We start from the raw sequence: 19,266 nt of genomic DNA on the forward strand, positions 1-19,266 counted from the left end.
CATTGTCTCTGAAATCAAGTCCCCTACAATTGGAATTGTTCATAAAACACTTTAATCACAGTCAATGGTTTTAGCACTATGCAATGTTCTACATTCACTAATGATTTTAACTGTGTCACTTCCTGCATAGAACTTTAGGAAACAGCATGAAAAGCTTTTTATGTTGTAAACTTTTGACACACCTGAACTATATTTGTAATACAACATTATTGATTTTGTTAAAGATTTGTGAAATATTATTTTTTAAGACTATCTTTTGACTTGATTGAAGTTTCTTGTGGGTAATGTAGGAGAAATGTGAAAGCCCATGAGATCCAGGGAAAATTGAAGAATGCTTTAGCTGGGTAATGGAAATCAAAGGTGAGTTATATTGATTGTTTTACTTCCATTAGGGCAGCTGTAATCAACTAAACCTCAAGTGACTTTTAATCGTGAGGAATTTTACTGTTCATTGTCAACCTTCAGAATGGCTAAGAAAAAGTGGCACTGCATTCCTTTGACTTGGGATGCTGTCCCTCAGTCCACAGCTGTCAAATAACCCAATCTTAAAAACGAAACTCAGCCAGACATGCCACAGAGTCACATTAGATGTCTCCTGAGGTTAATGTTATATAGCTCCTGGTCGACAATCCATCTGTCAGCTGAAAATGTCAGATGGAGGGCAAGACCCAGAAATGGGCACAGACATGGAAAGAACAATCCATCCTGGATTTATAAAAAAAAGACATACACGTACTCAACAGCTAAGCTCACAAACTTAAGAGACATTTCCTCAAACTGATCTATCATTTCCAGTTAGACACACCTGCCTGAACCACTTCAAAATCAATCAATCATCACTGAAGATTCATAAATAAGCACAGGCCCATCAGTCAGACCGGAAAAACACACATACACACACACACACACACACATACAGATACACAAATCTGTGTAAACTTGTTGGCATACAAGTACACCTACACACCAGCTCCAACTACAAACTGGAGTTGGTTTGTTTCTCAATGGCTCTGTTTGAAAGCCTGTAAATTGCCAAAGTATTGCAGCAATGATTTGAATTGGACAAACATCTAAAGTTCTAAAATGTAAACTATTTCAGCAGTACATCCTATTTTCTGTCTGAAATCAAAGGCTTCTTCCAGTCAAACAATAGCCGAGAGCGAGATTGTTTTGCAATAATTTCTACTATACTGTTATGAGATTGTAACAGCCTTCTTCATATTCAGGTAGAATTTTTGTTTCATTATTTATAATTGCCAGTAGATGCATTGCAGCGTCCCACCCTGCAATCAGTCTGTCAACCATCAACAGTGGAGAGACAGCAGAGTTAATATTTTGGGTCCAGTGATCCTTCTCCAGAACTGATTTTAACTTGTAAAAGGTTGGTACATAGGGTTGCGGAGGGAATAACAACACAATACGTGGAGATGGAGCTATTTAAACAACTTTTCTATTATTTTCATCAAACTACAACACTTCCAGCCTGATAATTTAACTCCTTGCTACATACAAAACCATGAAAGGCCAATGTCTCTATATCTCAACTAGATGAGTGTGGACAGTAATGGTTGACAAATTGAAAAATAACAAAGAATTGCAGATGCTGGAAAATCAGAAACAAATACAGAAATTGCTGGAAAAACTCAACAAGTCTGACAGAAGAGTTACTATTTCGAGTCCTGAAGGAACAGTCCCTTTGGAGGTCTGAGAAGGGAAGGGAGGAAAATCGGTGGTGGGAGAAATGGTGGCTAAAGATCCTTTGGGTATGAATGCTGGTGGGATGGTAGGTGAGGAGAACGGAGACCTCATCGCTTTAGGTCAAAGGTGTGGCTATGGGTTCTCCTGTAGGTCCCAGTTGTGCCTGTCTATTTGTGAGGTAAGTGGACATTCCTTGTTCCAGACCCACCCACCCACAAGCCCTCACCCACAACTCTCTCTGGTACATCGATGACATGGTCAGTGCTACTTCCCTCTCTCGTCTGGAATTGGAAATATTTATCAGTTTTGCTTCCATTTTTCACCTTCTCACCTTCACCTCCCTTCCCTTTCTCAACATTTCTGTTTCAATTTCTGGGGATAGGCTAGCCATGGTTAGCACTGCTACCTCACAGCACCAGGGACCCAGGTTCAATTCCAGCCTCTGGTGACTGTCTGTTTGGAGTTTGCACATTCTCCCTGTGTCTACGTGGGTTTCCTCCGGGTGCTCCGGTTTCCTCCCACAGTCCAAAGATGTGCTGGCCAGGTGAATTGGCCATACTAAATTGCCCATAGTGCTAGGTGCACTAGCCAGAGGGAAATGAACCTGGGCGGGTTACTCTTCGGAGGGTCGGTGTGGACTTGTTGGGCCGAAGGACCTGTTTCCACATTGTAGGGAATCTAATCTAATCTAATCTAAAAGCCCACTGGCTGCCACGGTTACCTGGACTACACGTCCTCACACACTGTTTCCTGCAAAGACTCTATTCCATCCTCTAGTTTCTCTGTCTCCGATGCATTTGTTCCAATGATGCCAGCTTCTACAAGGAGACCTCAAAAATGTCCACCTTCTTCCTCAACTAAGGATTCCCCACCAGGACCCTCAATCATGTCTGAGCCACCTCCCACACTGGTCCTCAACCCCTTTTCTTCCCTCCTACAACAGTGATGAGGTCTCCCTTCCCCTCACTTACCATCCCACCAGCATTCATATCCAAAGGATCATTAGCCACCATTTCCGCCATGACCAGGCACACATTTTTCTCCCTTCCTTTCTCAGAACTCTGCAGGGACTGTTCCTTCAGGATGCGAAATAGTAACTCTTCTGTCAGACTTGTTGAGTTTTTCCAGCAATTTCTGTATTTGTTTCTGATTTTCCAGCATCTGCAATTCTTTATTATTTTTCAGTCTGTCAACCATTACTGTCCACACTCATCTAGAGATACAGAGGCATTGGCCTTTCACAGTTTTGTGTGTAGCAAGGAGTTAATTTATCAGGTTGGACATGTCGTAGTTGATGCAAATAAATTTAAGAAAAATCATAAAATTACATTTGTTAAAGTAAATACACAACCATTCCTCATTGAAATATTAGATGTATGTTTGTACTATATAACTTGAAGTTCAATATAGCAAATGATTACAATCCACCTCTTTATGTTCAGCACTGTTCTTTTCATATCATTTATTGCTTAATTTTCTCTTAGCTTCTTTTGCAGTTATTTGCCCTGTAACTGGGTGAGGTAATTGAACATTATAAATAAATGGAACACCTGCAGCAAATAACATAAAGAAACACATTAAGCCGTGTATGACTGAATTTGAAAGGCTTTCAGCAAAGTTCTCAGGTAGAGATTTATTTTTGAGGTAACACAACAGGTTAATTAATCCAATTGAGCTCCAAGCAGAAAATACAGAATAGAAAGTCACTACGAGGGGCAAACCAAGGATTAGAATGAATCTCTTAGAATACACCAACATTTCTATTAGCCACCTCTGGAAATATCTCACTGACAGGGGAAGAGGGAAGGTTTTAGTACTACCTCTGCTATACATTGGAGGATACATTCCACTTATCTGCTGTGGTGCTGCTTAGAAAAACATTGAAGAGGCTCACGAGCAACCAATACAAAGTAACATGTAATTTGCACCCATCAGCCGGAATGATAGCAGTACATACCACCTACAAGATGCCCTGCAGTAACTCACCAAGGCTCCTTTAACAGCACCTTTCAAATCCATGATCCCTACCACCTAGAAAAACAAAGGCAGTAGATATATGGGAATACCAACACCTGCAAGTTCTCCTCCAAGCCACTTACCTTCCTGATTTAAAATTTTATTTCATTTCTTGCATTGTTGATCTGTCAATATGCTGAAAACCCCGTCCTAAATGTGCTGTGGGCAGTGCTACCAGCCAAGACTGTCATGGTTCAAGAAGGCAGGTCACTACCATCATGCTCTTCAGGTCAATTAAGGAAGTGCAATATATTAATCTAGCCAGTAATATCTACGTCCCATGCTGATATTCTTTTTTAAGGTGTAAAACAATGGCAGAAAAGTTGCATATGAAGTAGGAAAGAAATCAAATTCAAATGTTTATTTTGTTTTATTTCCAAAAGATTTTAATTTATCTTTCTTCAGTACCCTTTAGGAATGGGAATCCAACAGGACATTAAGGTACTGAACCAATGTTATGTTGGTATTAAACCTTACTTTCAGTTGTGTAACATTTGCTGAAGGTCACACTGACAGGTTAGCAAGTGTTAAATATTTTCACAAATATTGTGGGCCCTAAATGAGACCCAATTTTCTTACAAAATGATTAAGAACCAATGATTTTTATTTGTCAAATAGACAAAATTTGAAATCCTAAATGTTCACTAAAAAAAGTTATAGGATTTCATCATTTCAAACAAACAGAATACACTTTACAAGAGTCAATAAAACAGAGTGGATACTATTTATCTTGTACTCTAACATCTGGATTTAAAATGACGTAAACATGAAATAACAGGCAAATGTTGGTCAAACCTAACATAAAAAACAGACAAACCAAGATGGATACCATGAACTTTCCCACAACCCACATGGATGTCAGTGATCAGTGTGAGCTATAAAAGTTCTTTCAACTCGTCCTTCGTGAAGGACTTCAGCTTTTCTCATTTAAAAAATCTGACCAATGATTACCTTCAATAGTAGTTCCAACTCCAAAGCTCTCTCACTACTCTGAGCTTCACTGAGCTGTCAGGCATCAGGACAACTATCCCAACCACTATTCAACTACCAACTGGCAACCTCTTCACCTGAGACTGTGCATCACTGGATTCAGAGGCTGGACTGCAGAATCTGACTAACTGCACAATTCCAAATATCTAACTGTATTAAACAGGCAACTCCTGTTCACCATGGGCCCCAGCTCCACAATGATGCTGAGCAATTGGCAGCCTCTTCATAGAGCTGCAGGGCATACTTCTAGGGGAAGTTGAACATGATGATATGAATAGGGTGAAGAATAAGATTCTGAAAGCAAAATTGAAGAATTTTTTTTTTAAAATGTCAAATGTAGCATGATTTCAGGATTGTACCCACTCACAGAAGCTGGTGAAAATAAGGCAAAGGAGAATTGAGTGTTTGGGCATGTAGCTGGAGAACTGGTGAGAGAATGAGGATAGCAGACTCTAAGGTATTAGGGTTAGAACTGCAGCAGATGACATCTATACAAAGTGGTTAGGTAGTCACAATCTCAGCAAGACTGTGACTAAGTTCTTAACAGTGAGATTTGCTACTGCTGTTAAATTAGATTGGCAGGGAATGGGAATCTAAGAGGGAGCTCAGATTGGAGGAAACCAAAACTGGGAGTAGGAGTTTTAAACAAATCAGATTAAATTAGAAGACATATGAAGAAAAGACAAGCACCAAATAGTATCAAAATGCAGAATCATGTTAAGGGCCTATTAAAGTTACTCCAGTGGAATATTTGCTGAATTCAAAACATTGATGATGATTTGAAGACACCAACTGTGGTCTATTAGTATGACTTTTTAATTGCCGTTACGGAGACATTGCTGTAGGAAGATTAGGATAGGGAACTGTGTATTCAATATTACTTGACATTTAAGAAGGATAGGCAAGATGAAATAGGATGTGAGGTAGCAGATTTAATAAGAGATAAGGCAGGATCTTAGGGCAAAAGATCAAAAAGTACAATCAGTTTGGGTGCAGTTCAGAAAATGCAAGGAGCAGAAAACATCAATGGGAATTGTTTGTAGACCATGAAGCAGTTGTGGTAATAATGGGCATGGTATTGCTTGGAAAATTAGAACTACTTGTAATGTGAGTAATACAGTATGAATGGGTGACTTCAATTTACACGTCAACTGGGTAAACCTGATCAGCAGTAATACTGAGTTCCTGGATACTTTCCAAGATTGTGCAGAAGATGGATTTCTCAGACAGTTTGTTGAAGAGCCGACTAGGGATCAGCCTGTTCAAGATTTCATAAAATGTAATGAGGATGGTCTAATTAACAAGCTTGCTGTAAAGAACCTATTTCGGATTAAAGTGATAGAATTTTGCATTTGCATTTGGTTTTGAATATAATACACTTACTTCCAAAACTGCAGTTTGAATCTGAACAAAGGGAAAAAAAATGATAGAAAGGACAATTTGGCTGTAGTGAGTCAGAAAATACACTAAAAGATTTGTCTGCTTGCACCCAGTGGATTGTATCGATAATAATTGCTGCATGATCTTCATTAGATATCCATTCCTTTAAGGCACAAATACCCAATTGGACAAATGAATCAGCTAAGAAAAGAAGCTAAAAGCTGAATTAGATCAAAAGATTTAGCTAACAAAGATACCAGAAATAGCAGTAAGCTGGAGGATTAGAAGTAATTTAGAACCCAGCAAAGGATGACCAAGAGACTGGTACAAAAAAAGACTGAAAAGGGAATGATAAAGATAAGCTAGTGAGAATCAAAAAGGTGGACAATCAAATGTCTTTAATATGTGAAAATGAAGAGTTTTGCAAGGACAAATGTGCACCCATTACAAATGGAGACAAGTGAAGTGATAGTAGAGAACAGTAAAGATAGTGGATACTAGAGATGGTAGATAGTAGTGGCTGAGAAGCTAAACAATTACTGTGTGTCTGCCTTCACAGAAGAAGAAGCAGAACATCTCTCAGAAATACTAAGCATAAAAGGTTCAACAATGAAAAGTGGCAAATGTAATGTCATCACAAGTTTAAGGAGGAATAGGGAAAGGCATATGGAGGATAGTGGGCTAGTGTAGATTAGGTGTGCTTGGATCGGCGCAACATCGAGGGCCAAAGGGCCTGTACTGTGCTGTATTTTTCTATGTTCTAAAGCAGAAAGCTGCAGACCTGTTAGGATAATGTCACTGGGAGGGAAAATAATAAACAATGCAATGACTGGACACTGAAAATAATGGTTAAAATTGAGTAGATTCAACATGCATTTGTGAAAGGGAAATAATGTTTGACAAACATGTTAGGAGATTTTTTTTGGGAATGTTATTTGTTGCAGAGTGTCACACAGCCCTTACAGCATAGAAACTGGCCATTCAACCCCTATGTCTATGCCAACCATCAAACACCAAACTATACTAATTCAGTTTACCTACACTTGATCCATAGTCTACCATACCCTGGTATTTTAAGTACGCATTTTGATGCTTCTTAAATGTTTCAAGAGTATCTACCTTCACCACCCTCTCAGACACCAGTTTCCATATATCTACCGCTGTCTGGGTGAAAAACCTTTTTCTCATATCTTCTCTAAACCATTTGCTCCTCACTTTAAACTTGTGCCCTCTGGCATAGGTAAAGAAGAGCCACAATTTTCGAAAGTCTTTTGATAAGGTATGTATAGGAGGTTAGTAAAGAAATTTACAGTTCATGGGATTGGGGCTAACAAACTAATCAGTATTGGGGGTATCTGAAATGACAGAAAAGAGGGAGGAGGAATTAAATGGATCATGAAACAATAGCTTTTTTCAGTCTCCATAAATGATGTGGAAACCAATTGTTCTGAAGAAGTCATACTGGTTTCAAAATGCTAACTCTGTTTCTCTTCGCACAGATGCTGCCAAATCTGCTGAGTTTCTCCAGTATTCTGTGTTTGTGTAATATTCCCAAAATTGCTGATGAGACAGAAGTAGATGGAAATGTAAGTTATGAGGAGTATGCAAGGGGCTTCATGCAGATCTGGACAGACTCAGTGAATGGATATGACAAATGAAATATAATCTGAAGAAATGTTAAGTAGTTTAATAGTAAAAGCAGAAAGACAAAGTATTTCAAAAATGATGAGATTTTGTAAATATTGAATCCAGTGGTACCTGGATTCATGAGTCATGAGTCATGAAAAACTAACATACAGGTGTAGAAAAACAAATGGTATACCTGTACTTGTCTTTGTTGAGTACAGGAGTATGATATATTGGTTAGAACCCATTTGAATATTCTCTTCAGTTCTTGTTGCTTCACCTAAAGAAGGTTATTCTTGCCAATGGAGGTTCACCAGAATAAAGATTACAGTGATGCTGGAAAAGCGCAGCAGGTCAGGCAGCATCCGAGGAGCAGGAAAATCAATGTTTTGGACAAAAGCCCTTCATCAGGAATGGCTTTTTCAGATTCCTGATGAAGGGCTTTTGCCTGAAATGTTGATTTTCCTGCTCCTCGGATGCTGCCTGACCTGCTGTGCTTTTCCAGCACCACTGTAATCTTGACTCTAATCTCCAGCATCTGTAGTACCCACTTCCACCTAGTTGATGTTCACCAGAATAATCCCTGGGAGGATATTCTTATGAGGAGAGATTGAGGGAACGGGCTCTGTCTTCTCTGAGGTTTCAAAATAAGATGTGATCTCATTGAAACTTGCAAATCTCTGACAGTGTGTGAAGTGTGAGAGTAGATAGGATATTTCCCCTGGCTGATGACTCTCTGACAAGGGGACAGAATTACAAAATAAGGGATAGGACATTTAAGACTGAGTTGAGAGTAAGAAATTCATTGGTGGTGACTCTTTGGAATTCTCTACCACATTGGCTTGTGGAACTTCAGTCATTGAGCAGATTCAAGATAGAAATTGACAGGTTTCTGAAAACTAATGACATCCTGGGGATATGGAGATATTGTGGAAAAGGAGTGTGAAGGTAAATGATCAGCCAGGATCTAACTGATTGGTAAGGAGGCTTGACAGGCTGAATGGTTTATTCCTTTTTCTAAGCACCACCGCACTGAACAGACAACAATTTCAGTTTTCCTGAGCTGCTTCTGTTCCCCATTTGCATGGAACTAAAGTTCCCTCGTGTCTTCAGCATGACTAATTGCCACATGGGCCCACTTTGGAACAGTTTTCCGGATTCCATTATTAGGGCTTCACACTGCACATCCAGTCACTTGGTTGGCTTTTGTGCAGCAAACATTTTAAGCCATCATTTGCGTCAGAGTGGGATATCTGCCGCAGTCTACACAGATGATGGAGGGCAGGAATTATGGTCCTCAGCCATCACAACCACATCTCTATTACATCCTGCAGTTGCTTTCCATATAGCCTGACATAGTGGCGGGCAGCAGGGTCATGTCCCCTCACACCACTGTCAGTGAAACATGAGCTGTTTGTGACTATATTTCAGAACTATGAAGACCAACATCACAGTGAACAAGAGAGCGAGGAAGAGGAAGAAGGAGAGGAGGATGACATCACGAGCGCTGATTCGGAGGAAAGTGAGGAAGAAGAGGAAGCTGAGCATGAAGATCAGCAGAACGTCACCAGGCGGGAACAGCTTGAGTGGGATGATTCAACTCTTCCTTATTAAGAAACCTCTAATCTTTCAAGTCCTCAACAAAGTTTTGATGTCCAGCAATGTTTGGTATGGTCAGATATTATTTAGATTGCTGTTGCTGGTAATGTGTAAAGAACTTTCAGATTTTCTGAATTCAAAAGCAACTTGCAATGACATATCATCATCTGGGTCCAAGAGTTAACATCCAACAATAGTTATAATGCCTATCTTTCTTTTGTTATATCTGAGTGTTCTTTTCGTGGTTATCTGAATGTTCTATCTTTGCACCAAGAACTATTAACTTTGTGAAATCACGTACCAGTATCTGTAACTTGAAATTTTCTGAAGTACTTTATTTATTTGTTTGTAATAAAAAAAAACTTTCCCCATTGGGTTATGCTGTCATTCGAAAAATGGAGGAAGTTTAAAAATGAAAAGTTAAATTTTATATTTCACGATGTAAATACCATATTTCAAATAAGCAAAGGAAAGCAGTTGTGCAAATTATGTCTGCTTCAGCGTTCCACTGTTGAGAAAAAAAAATCAAATTCTATAATAATTATTTCACAGAGCTTTTGAACCACAAAAATCCGGTTTGATTCCATCAAAATAAGTATGGAATTTAAAATTGCTAACAGGTAACATTTTGTTTGAGTTAATGTATTTTCTTTATTTAGTTTAGTGAGGTGCAGTCTTCATAAAAATAGTGCTGGACACATTTTATTTCAAGGAGGATTGAACAGTGAATTGAGCTGCCTACTTATTTCAAGGCGAGTGATAAAATATTTGTTTGATGTGCTTTGTATTGTGACATGAAAGATTTGCCAAAAGCGTTTCTTGAAGCTGGCATGTTTAAAAATCTTAAAACTGCAATTCACTTGAGCTAAAGTTAGATAAGAATTAATATTGTATATTTCATGGTTTCTGAGGATAACTGCAGCAAAACAAACGTTTACCCTTCCTCTTGGGTGAAACTACATGCCATATTATTTGTACGCCTGCAATTTCATGCAATCTTCAACCCTAAAGGTGCAGTTTATGCAATCACCTTATTAGTTGGCTGTGAGTGTGACTTGTACATCTTTACTCCCAGTCCATCGGATTTTATGGCACCTGTGGACTTTCATTAGCATTTTCGACTCCTTCATCCAACACATGGCTTAACAGAGATCATCATGACAGGCCCTGGAGTCTGAGAGCTTCCTAAAACTAGTAGTGGAAAAGCAGGCTAAACAGTGGAAATTCATATAGATGAGAGAACATTAAAAAACAGTTCAAGCTTTGCCTATCCTCACTCGTAAAAACATGAGTATTCTATGTAATATCCCAGAGTTATTTTCAATTGCCCTGCAATGACCTGTAAATGTACATACCAGTGCAATAGATTTTCCTCTTTATTATAAGTATTATTCTCAATGAACAATTCTTAGCTTGTCAATGAGCCGATTAATATTGATACATACAATTGAAAGCAATAGTTAGTTTTGGAATTAAGGAAGAAAAGTCTCTTCCCCAAAGAATCTGCTGCTTTCCATTCAGCTTTGACAAAGGGTCAGTTAGACTCGAAACGTCAGCTCTTCTCTCTCCTTACAGATGCTGCCAGACCTGCTGAGATTTTCCAGCATTTTCTCTTTTGGTTTCAGTATGAGACACAGTCTGCTACTTTAAATTGGAATGATTCTTCAATTTACTTCAAAGAATAGTTGCTAAGCCTGAAAGGGTGATTTTCATTATCATCATTGGAGTGTTATGTCAGTGAAAGAGCTCTTTTGGTTTAGCGGTATTGTCCCTAACTCTGAGCCAGGAGACACCCAACCCCCCACAGGTTCAAGTCCCACCTGCTTCAGAAGTGCATAATAATATCTCTGAACAGGTTGATTAGAAAATATCTGGTAAGCCAGTGAAATGTTAGTCATGTCTAAAACCTTTCATTGCAGCTATTCAGTACAGATGTTTGAGCAGAAATACCCTTCATGGAAGACATGATTGACTACTCAAAAATGACTTTTATAAACGACCATTAATCTTAGTTGGAATGAGCTGAGTGAACTGGAGTTTATACAATTAATCTCTGTGTAGGAAACATTAATCTGTTATCTTGAGATTCTGTGGATCACAAATTTCCAGTTCATTTGGGAATGAAGGTGAAATTTAATGATACTGACATCTGACCTTTAATAAACATGGGTAATTTATGTAAGTTTCAATGGTGTTATGCAGGAGTTGCAACTGGAAGTTAGTAAAACCACTGCAGAAATTAAGGGCCTGGACGTTGTTTTGTGCAACAGTCTTCTAATGTCAAATTAAGCAGAGCTGATCTAGTCTGGTATGTATCTATATCTTAACTGATTATGTTAACCTAAGAAATATTACTAAGAAATGGAGAAATGCAGGTCTGAAAGCATCTGCAGAGAGAGCAAAACAGACTTAGCATGTTGAGTGCAAGAAAGAATCACATCGGACTCGAAACGTTCATTCTATTTCTCTCTCTACAGATGACACCAGGTCTATTCAGTTTCTTCGGCACTTTCTGTTTATGATTTGGAAATGTACATGAAGTTTCATTCAGTCAGTTTCTTAATCACTGTAAAACATTTGTGTCAAATAACCAGCCTGACTATTTGATCAAATTTGCTTTGTTATTCTTGCATCATCAGCAAGTTGTCTATAATTTACTGTAACTAGTGCCAGCAGAAAAATAAGACTAAATGTAATTCAATCCATTTCTAAATATCTGGATAGTAATCCTTATCAATTACTTACATATTATCTACACCTGGAACTGTAAGGTGCTTTGCATACCACTTCACTTTTACATTATTGTCGTTGCAGAAAATTTCACATGGATGTTCATTTTGGGTTCATTGCTTGTTTAAAAGATTACATGTAAGTAAATAATAACAGTCGAGAAAATCTTTATCACAGAAATCGAACTCCAATGACATTATATATTAAAACTATCCAGTTAATCAATAGAATCTGTGAGTCTCTCCTAGGTATGAATTCTGAATTCATATTCCAGCATTTATATTATTTTAATGATGTAGCCTTTGCTCTTAAATCACTGAATATGTTCTAAATGTTCAATTAATTGAATAAGAAATCAATGCAATTTAAGTTTAGCAGAGATCCTAAAAAGTTAAGATTGATATAAGTATGGTATCAATTCATTAGGCACAGACTAAAAGAGTGCCATGCCATAAAAACGTTTATTGCAGTAAACAGGAAACAGTGCATTCACTCATTAATGGCAAATGGCTGCTAAGTTCTCAATAAGAAATCACTGAGACTGAGTCCCTGTACATGATATAATTTAAGGCCTTCAAAAACAAGACAGACAAGGTGGACAATAATGTTAAACATGTGTAGATAGACACGTACAAAATATCTTTCTACATTTGGTCTTGGAGACAAGCCATAGATTGATGATACAAGCTATATCAGGCCAATTGTTAAGGGATTGGTTAGGAGGTCAGAAGGTAGATATGTACACCAATTTGTAAACTAGCCATATCCTCCAGAGATCTGCACTGAGGCCTTGGCTTTTCAATAGACTTAACAATGACTTAAATGAAGCAGTAGAGAGCATATTTGCTTAAGGTGTGAGGTTAAGTGGTGTTGTAAATGTGTGGGAGAAGAAAATTGTAGAGAGACAGTGTTAGGTTGAGTGAGTGAATGGAACTGGAGCAGGTAAAATTTGTGTGTGGGGAAATACAATGCCATTTCATTTGAGATCAAAAACAGTGGATCAGACTGTTTTCCACATAGTAAAACAAAACTAATCACTCTGGATGAGAGAGTTATTGAAGTTTATGTAGAAAAAGAAATTAAAAATTGACACACACCAAAAAAAATTGTCAGTACTAGAACTACGGCTTTTCTGATAAATGCTTGACTTGTTAGAATATAGAGTATTATTTCAAAAGTTGCTGATGATACCAAACTTGAAGGGGTGACAAGTAGTGAGTGGGCGGCACGGTGGCACAGTGGTTAGCACTGTTGCCTCACAGCGCCAGAGATCCGGGTTCAATTCCCGCCTCAGGCGACTCTCTGTGTGGAGTTTGCACGTTCTCCCCGTGTCTGCGTGGGTTTCCTCCGGGTGCTCCGGTTTCCTCCCACAGTCCAAAGATGTGCAGGTCAGGTGAATTGGCCATGCTAAATTGCCCGTAGTGTTAGGTAAGTGGTAAATGTAGGGGTATGGGTGGGTTGCGCTTCGGCGGGGCGGTGTGGACTTGTTGGGCCGAAGGGCCTGTTTCCACACTGTAAGTAATCTAATCTAAAATGATATAAATTGATTGTAACAAGGCAGAGGCTGGTATAATGGGCAGACAAATGGCAAAGGGAATTTAGCACAAAAAAGTGAGAGGTAGTGCATTTTAGCAGAAGGGATAGAGAAAGGCAACATAAATAAAATGGCACAGTTCTGAAAGGTGTACGGGAGCAGAGGGGCTTGGACGTGTATGTGAAAGATTCTGGAAGGTGCATTAAGAGCGTGGTAAGCAAAGTATGTGGGATCTTGGGCTACATAAATAGAAGCATTGAATGTGAACAGCAGGCAAGTTACACCAAATATTATAAAACTCTGGTTAGGCAGCAATTAGTGCATTGTGAGAGCAAAAACTGGATACTGGAGATCTGAAATAAAAACATACTACTAAAGAAGAAGAATTACATCAGAATTGAAGTATTAATTAAATCTTTTTCACTCCATGGCTGCTGCTAGTCCTGCTCAGTTTATCCAGCACTGACTGTTTTGATTTTGCATTCAGGTATGATCCCCGCACTTTAGGAAGACTGCGAGGGTTCTGTGAATGCAAAGGAGGGTTTTCAGAATGGATCCCATTATGTAGGATTTTAATTAAAAGATTAATTTTGGGAAACAAGAGGTGTAAATAGACAAGGATAAATAGACAAGGTCTTTTCCCTCGGGTGGGGCACAGGTTTAGGGTGAGAGGGGAAAGGTATAAAAGGGCCCTAAGGGGTAATTTTGTCACACAGAGTAGTGTGTGTATGGAATGAACTGCCAGAGGAAGTGGTGGAGGCTGGTACAATTGCAACCTTTAAAAGGCATCTGGATGGGTATATGAATAGGAAGGGTTTAGAAGGATCTGGGCCAAGTGCTAACAAATGGACTTGATTAAGTTAGGATATCTGGTCGGCATGGATGAGTTGGACTGAAGGGTCTGTTTCCCTGCTGTATATCTCTATGACTCTATGACTGTGTAACACAGGAAATGATATGCGCAAGGACAGGGCTCAGGAGAGGTGGTTAGTATTCCCCCCCTCTCCCTCAAGTAGGTATGTGTAAGGGAGCATGTGTGTTGGAGTGAGTCTGAGTGTGAGACAGGCATGCACATAGTGACAGGGGCAACTCAGAGTGGAAACACATTCATCCTCAGCCTCCAGCTCCTCCTAGCAACATACTGGACGTATATATAGAGGAAACCTAGATTGGGCCAAGCTTATATTGCTCATCATGTCCAGGGACGTGCAGGCTCAGTGGATTAGCCACAGGAAATGCCATGGGTAGGAGAGTGGCTCTGAATGGGATGCTCTTCAGCAGGTCGGTGTGGACTTGATGGGTGAAATGGCCTGCTTACACACTATAGGGATTCTGTGATTTTATGCAAGGGAACATGCTCTGACTTCCACTTTTGTATGATTTCTGCTGAGGTCACCTCAATATGTATGCTACCAGAGGTGAGGGCAAGGGCGGTGCAAGTAAGCCAGAACTCCGTTGTTTGGTCCCCATACCCTCCCCTTCCCATGTGACCAAGATTACAATCTAACTGCTTCTGAAGTAAAAAGACAAAGGCGATTGCTCTGCTGCTTGTCACTTCTTAATGGTCATTTTTATTATTTGCTCATTTTATAAATTATCTGTTTCGTTTTTGGACATCATTCTCTTTGTGCTTAAATTGTGCATTAACTTTTGTTTTACATTCACCTTGAAAATATTGGCAATCTAGATCTCGGGCAACTGAAGCTGTGTTTCCCAGTGGAAGGGAACAAGAGGCTGATTACTTTTTGCAGGACTGAAAAAGGGGTTATTTTTGCTCAATAAGAAATAGGAAATATTGGAAATGCTCAATGTGTCTGAGAGCATAAGACCATAAGATACAAGAACAGAATTAGGCAATTCAGCCCATCGAGTCGTCTCTGCAATTCAATCATGGCTGATATGTTTCTCAACTCTATTCACTTGCCTTCTCCATGCAATATTTGATACCCTTACTAGTTAATGACTAATCAAGACACTCAATGACTTAGCCACCACAGCCTTCTGTGGAAATGAGTTCGGCAAATTTGCCACCTTCTGGTTGAAGAATTTCCTCCTCATCTCAGTTCTAAAGTACCGCCCCTTCACTCTGTGGCTGTGCCCTCGGATCTTAGTCTCTCATCCTAGTGGAAACATCTTCTCATGTCTACTCTATTCAGGTTTCACATCTGTGCAGAGAGAAACAGGTCAGTGGTCCTTTGACAATACTAGTGAAGATCATAGACATGAAGTGTTGATTCTGTTTCTCTCTCAACAGTGCTGCCTGCTTTACTGAGTACTTCCAGCATTTTCTGTTTATATTTGAGGTTTCAATCACCTATGATATTTTGGTCTTCTATTATACACTTTGCGCTGGACATTGGTAAATGTGGTCAGTTTCTGTTTAGAATGAGAATATATTTATCACTCAATGCAAGATGTAATTGCGTTTATTTTAAAAAGTCTAAGTCTTTTGCTGTCTGAACATTGCATAGTGCCAGGTTCGATGATGCAGAACTCATTGTATTATAGGAACAGCCACATTGTGTTAATTGCCTAACAAAGCTGTAGTCATGAAGTGGACCACAGTGAAACCTGAGAATTCAATAGACTTTATAAGTAGAGGAATAGTGTAACACCAAGAAGTTTTGCTAAATTTATATGAAACAATGTGAACCCACTGTGACTGCAGTTCCAAACGGTTCCTAAATGATGTGGTGGGAGAGGTGAAGCAGAGGGTACAATGGACCCTGGAGAAGGAGAAGTACAGGGCCATAATTTTCTCACGGGCCCTGTCCATTGTTGGTGAAAGTGGAGACAATCGATGATTAAAAAGTAAAATGTATTGGCACCAAAAGGAAATGAACGTCCGTGCCTAGGTGGATAGATTGGTGAAATGGGTTGAACTGGCTTGCTCCGCAGAGAGTTGTAGGAGATCCAACAAGCTTGGTCTCCTTTTAAGCTGAAAACGATTACAACAAAAATAATTGTTGGAATGTTTACCTTTATTTCAAGCAGGCTCAAACATATTGAGATGGAAATTATGCTACTGGTTGTATAAATGTGTGATTAATCAGTACCTGAAGTGCTGAATTTCATTCCAGACACTGCATTTCATGCAGTGGGATATATTGCTTTTGGATAAAGTACACCGCAAATTTGCCAGAATGGTAGCAGTGCTGAAAGGTTTCAAATGTAAGAACAGATACAATGACAGGTGTGTATTCCTTTCAGTATAGATGATGAAGAGGTGGACCAACTAATATGCTTTCAGTTGACTAAATGATTTATGGACTAGGTAGATGGGCAGACAACCGTATTTCAAAAATATACTCTATTTATACAAGGTATCTTTATATCATACATAGTCCCTAAAGCAGTTTGGTTCTGTACAGTCGCATAAGGAGAAACAAACAAACATTGAAGTTTGACTCTATCCAACAAACAAACCAAAGGCATATCTTACTTGTACAAGACAATATTTACATGCATTTGATGCACCAGGTGTGTCTGATGACTGAACACACCCCCATTTAAACTATTTCCTCTGGTGGAAGAGGCCAGAACAAGGGGGCATGTAACTAAATTAGAGTTCATCCATGTAGGTTTCAGAAAGCACTGTTCACAAGGGATTGTGAAAATTTGGATCAATTTTCCCCCAAAAAATATCCTGTAAAGGTGAGATCAATTGGAAGTTCCAAAGCTAAAAACTAGGATAGACTTAATTAAAAATGACATGTAACCAAGGCAATTAATTAGATGCATTTTATGACCTAGTCGATTGGCAAAAAAGGGCTTGATGGGTTGGTTGAACTCCTCCTGTTCATTTGATTCCAGTACAGAAATTATAAACTGAGGTTTCTATCATTCAGGACATTTGTGCAATTTTCAATAAATGGTGTGATGAACGTCATTCTATCCTTTGACAGAATATCTTCTATTCAGACAATGTTTGTGTAATTCAATTATACTTACTAAGTTTACAACATCCTAAAGTTGATGTGAAACTGGAACATTCATGAGCATGCAGGATCAGATTGTACCGAGTTTTCACCAAAGGTGTATTGCACCTAAATGTGAACCTGCTGTTCTGCAAAGGCTAATAATTTAATGATTCTGTACGAAGGTGGATCAATATGAAATTGTGTAAAAATAAGCACATCCCATGATCTCTAACTGTTAAAAAGTTGGAGTATAAGAGTACAGAGAAGGGAAGTCTTGTTTTGGTCCCATTTTTTAAAGAAAAGATATTACTACTTCATTGGAGATTATTCATAAAACTCATGATCCCTAATATGGAGGGATTGTCTTCTGAGCAAAGGTTAAATGTGTTGGGGTGGTATTCATTGGAATTTAGAAGAATGAGAGGTGATCTCAGTGAAACCTATAGAATTCTTAAGGGACTTGACAGGATAAGCGCTAAGAGGGTGTTTCCTCTCATGTGAGGTCTAGGAAACAATAGGCATAATTTCAAAATTAAGGGACACTAATTTAAGACTGGGACGGGAGAAATTTCTTCTCTCGGACGGTTATATGTCTTCCTGCAAAGAGCTGTGGGGACATTTATATGTTTAAGGCTGAGATAGATTCTTGATCAGTAGGGGAATCAAAGGGTTGGGGAAAGGGCAGGACAGTGGATGTGAGGAGAGTTGGTTCAGCTATGATCCTATTGAATGGTAGAGCAAGCTCAAGGGGCCGAATGACCTACATGTTTTCTTATTTCTTTTGGTTTTGTGGTCTAATGGGAATAAATCATCAATCAATCTGTGCAACATTAAATAGAAAGAACCATTGTTGTGTTCTACTTTGCTTAATATGAGTTTCAGATAATCAGCTGCAGTACATTTATGTCCATCACTTTATGTGTACAAACTTTTCCTGAGACAAATGCTTGAGGATCAGACATAAGTATAACCTAACTTGGAGTGAGCACAATCTTGGTACAGACCCTGAGCTGAAAGGGTAATAAATAATCAGTTCTTAATTTCTTTTGACTTATCAACCGATCAAATGCTAGTTGAGTACATTAGTACTTCACTAAAGCTTAATCAAGTAGTTGTTGCTTGTGTGTAGACTGTGTGTATAAGCAGAGAAAAACAAATACTTTTTATTGATACTGCTGTTATAACTTTCTAGTGTTGTGACTTGTCATTTTAAATTTTAATTTTAGCAGCTTGAGATTTACCATCTTGTGCAGCATATTATGGATGCCTGTAATTGTACTGTTACATTTTTTCTATGTTAAAATAAATCTGTGTAAAATATCTGGCTTGTCATCAACATTGCCTGCAGATGTCAATCCATAGATCCGACATAAATGTCTGAGACTGCCAGATCTTATATTCCCTTTTTTTGTAAAAGTCCCTAACAGTACACAATCTATTCAACTATAGAACAAAAGTGACTAACTATGCCAAAGAGGCTAACTAGTTTCTTTAATGCACCACAGCACGAGTAGTTAATAAAATGTAAAGTGCTAATAAGTTTGAAATAAAAGTATTTGCCCCAAATTTGTTTTCTGTGTGTCATTTGTGCATAGGTTATTGCTTAAATGTTGATGTGCAATGCGTATTTCCACATTAGTTAAAATATGATGAAGATGGATGTTTAGCAAACAATATATCAGCAAAAACAAGGAATTTAAAAGGAAGATGTGATGAAAGGTATTATTCTATATTAACCTTAGAAACTAGCAGCTACTTTTTCACAAGTTGAGA

The 19,266-nt window shown here is 38.7% G+C and overlaps 1 protein-coding gene across 2 annotated transcripts in view; it reads left to right on the forward strand.

Moving 5' to 3' along the window:
• The window catches only part of clstn2a (calsyntenin 2a), a 556,740-nt gene extending 537,681 nt beyond the window's left edge, over nt 1–19,059 (forward strand). For both annotated transcript variants that reach the window (XM_072572819.1, XM_072572818.1), the window contains one exon: nt 9,142–19,059. In XM_072572819.1, the coding sequence (XP_072428920.1) occupies nt 9,142–9,324 (183 nt within the window). In that variant the 3' untranslated portion in view covers nt 9,325–19,059. The remainder of the gene's footprint in view (nt 1–9,141) is intronic.
• The last annotated feature ends 207 nt before the right edge of the window (nt 19,060–19,266 follow it).

Source organism: Chiloscyllium punctatum, chromosome 6 (assembly GCF_047496795.1).
Source record: "Chiloscyllium punctatum isolate Juve2018m chromosome 6, sChiPun1.3, whole genome shotgun sequence".
In the NCBI taxonomy this organism is placed as follows: Eukaryota; Metazoa; Chordata; class Chondrichthyes; order Orectolobiformes; family Hemiscylliidae; genus Chiloscyllium; species Chiloscyllium punctatum.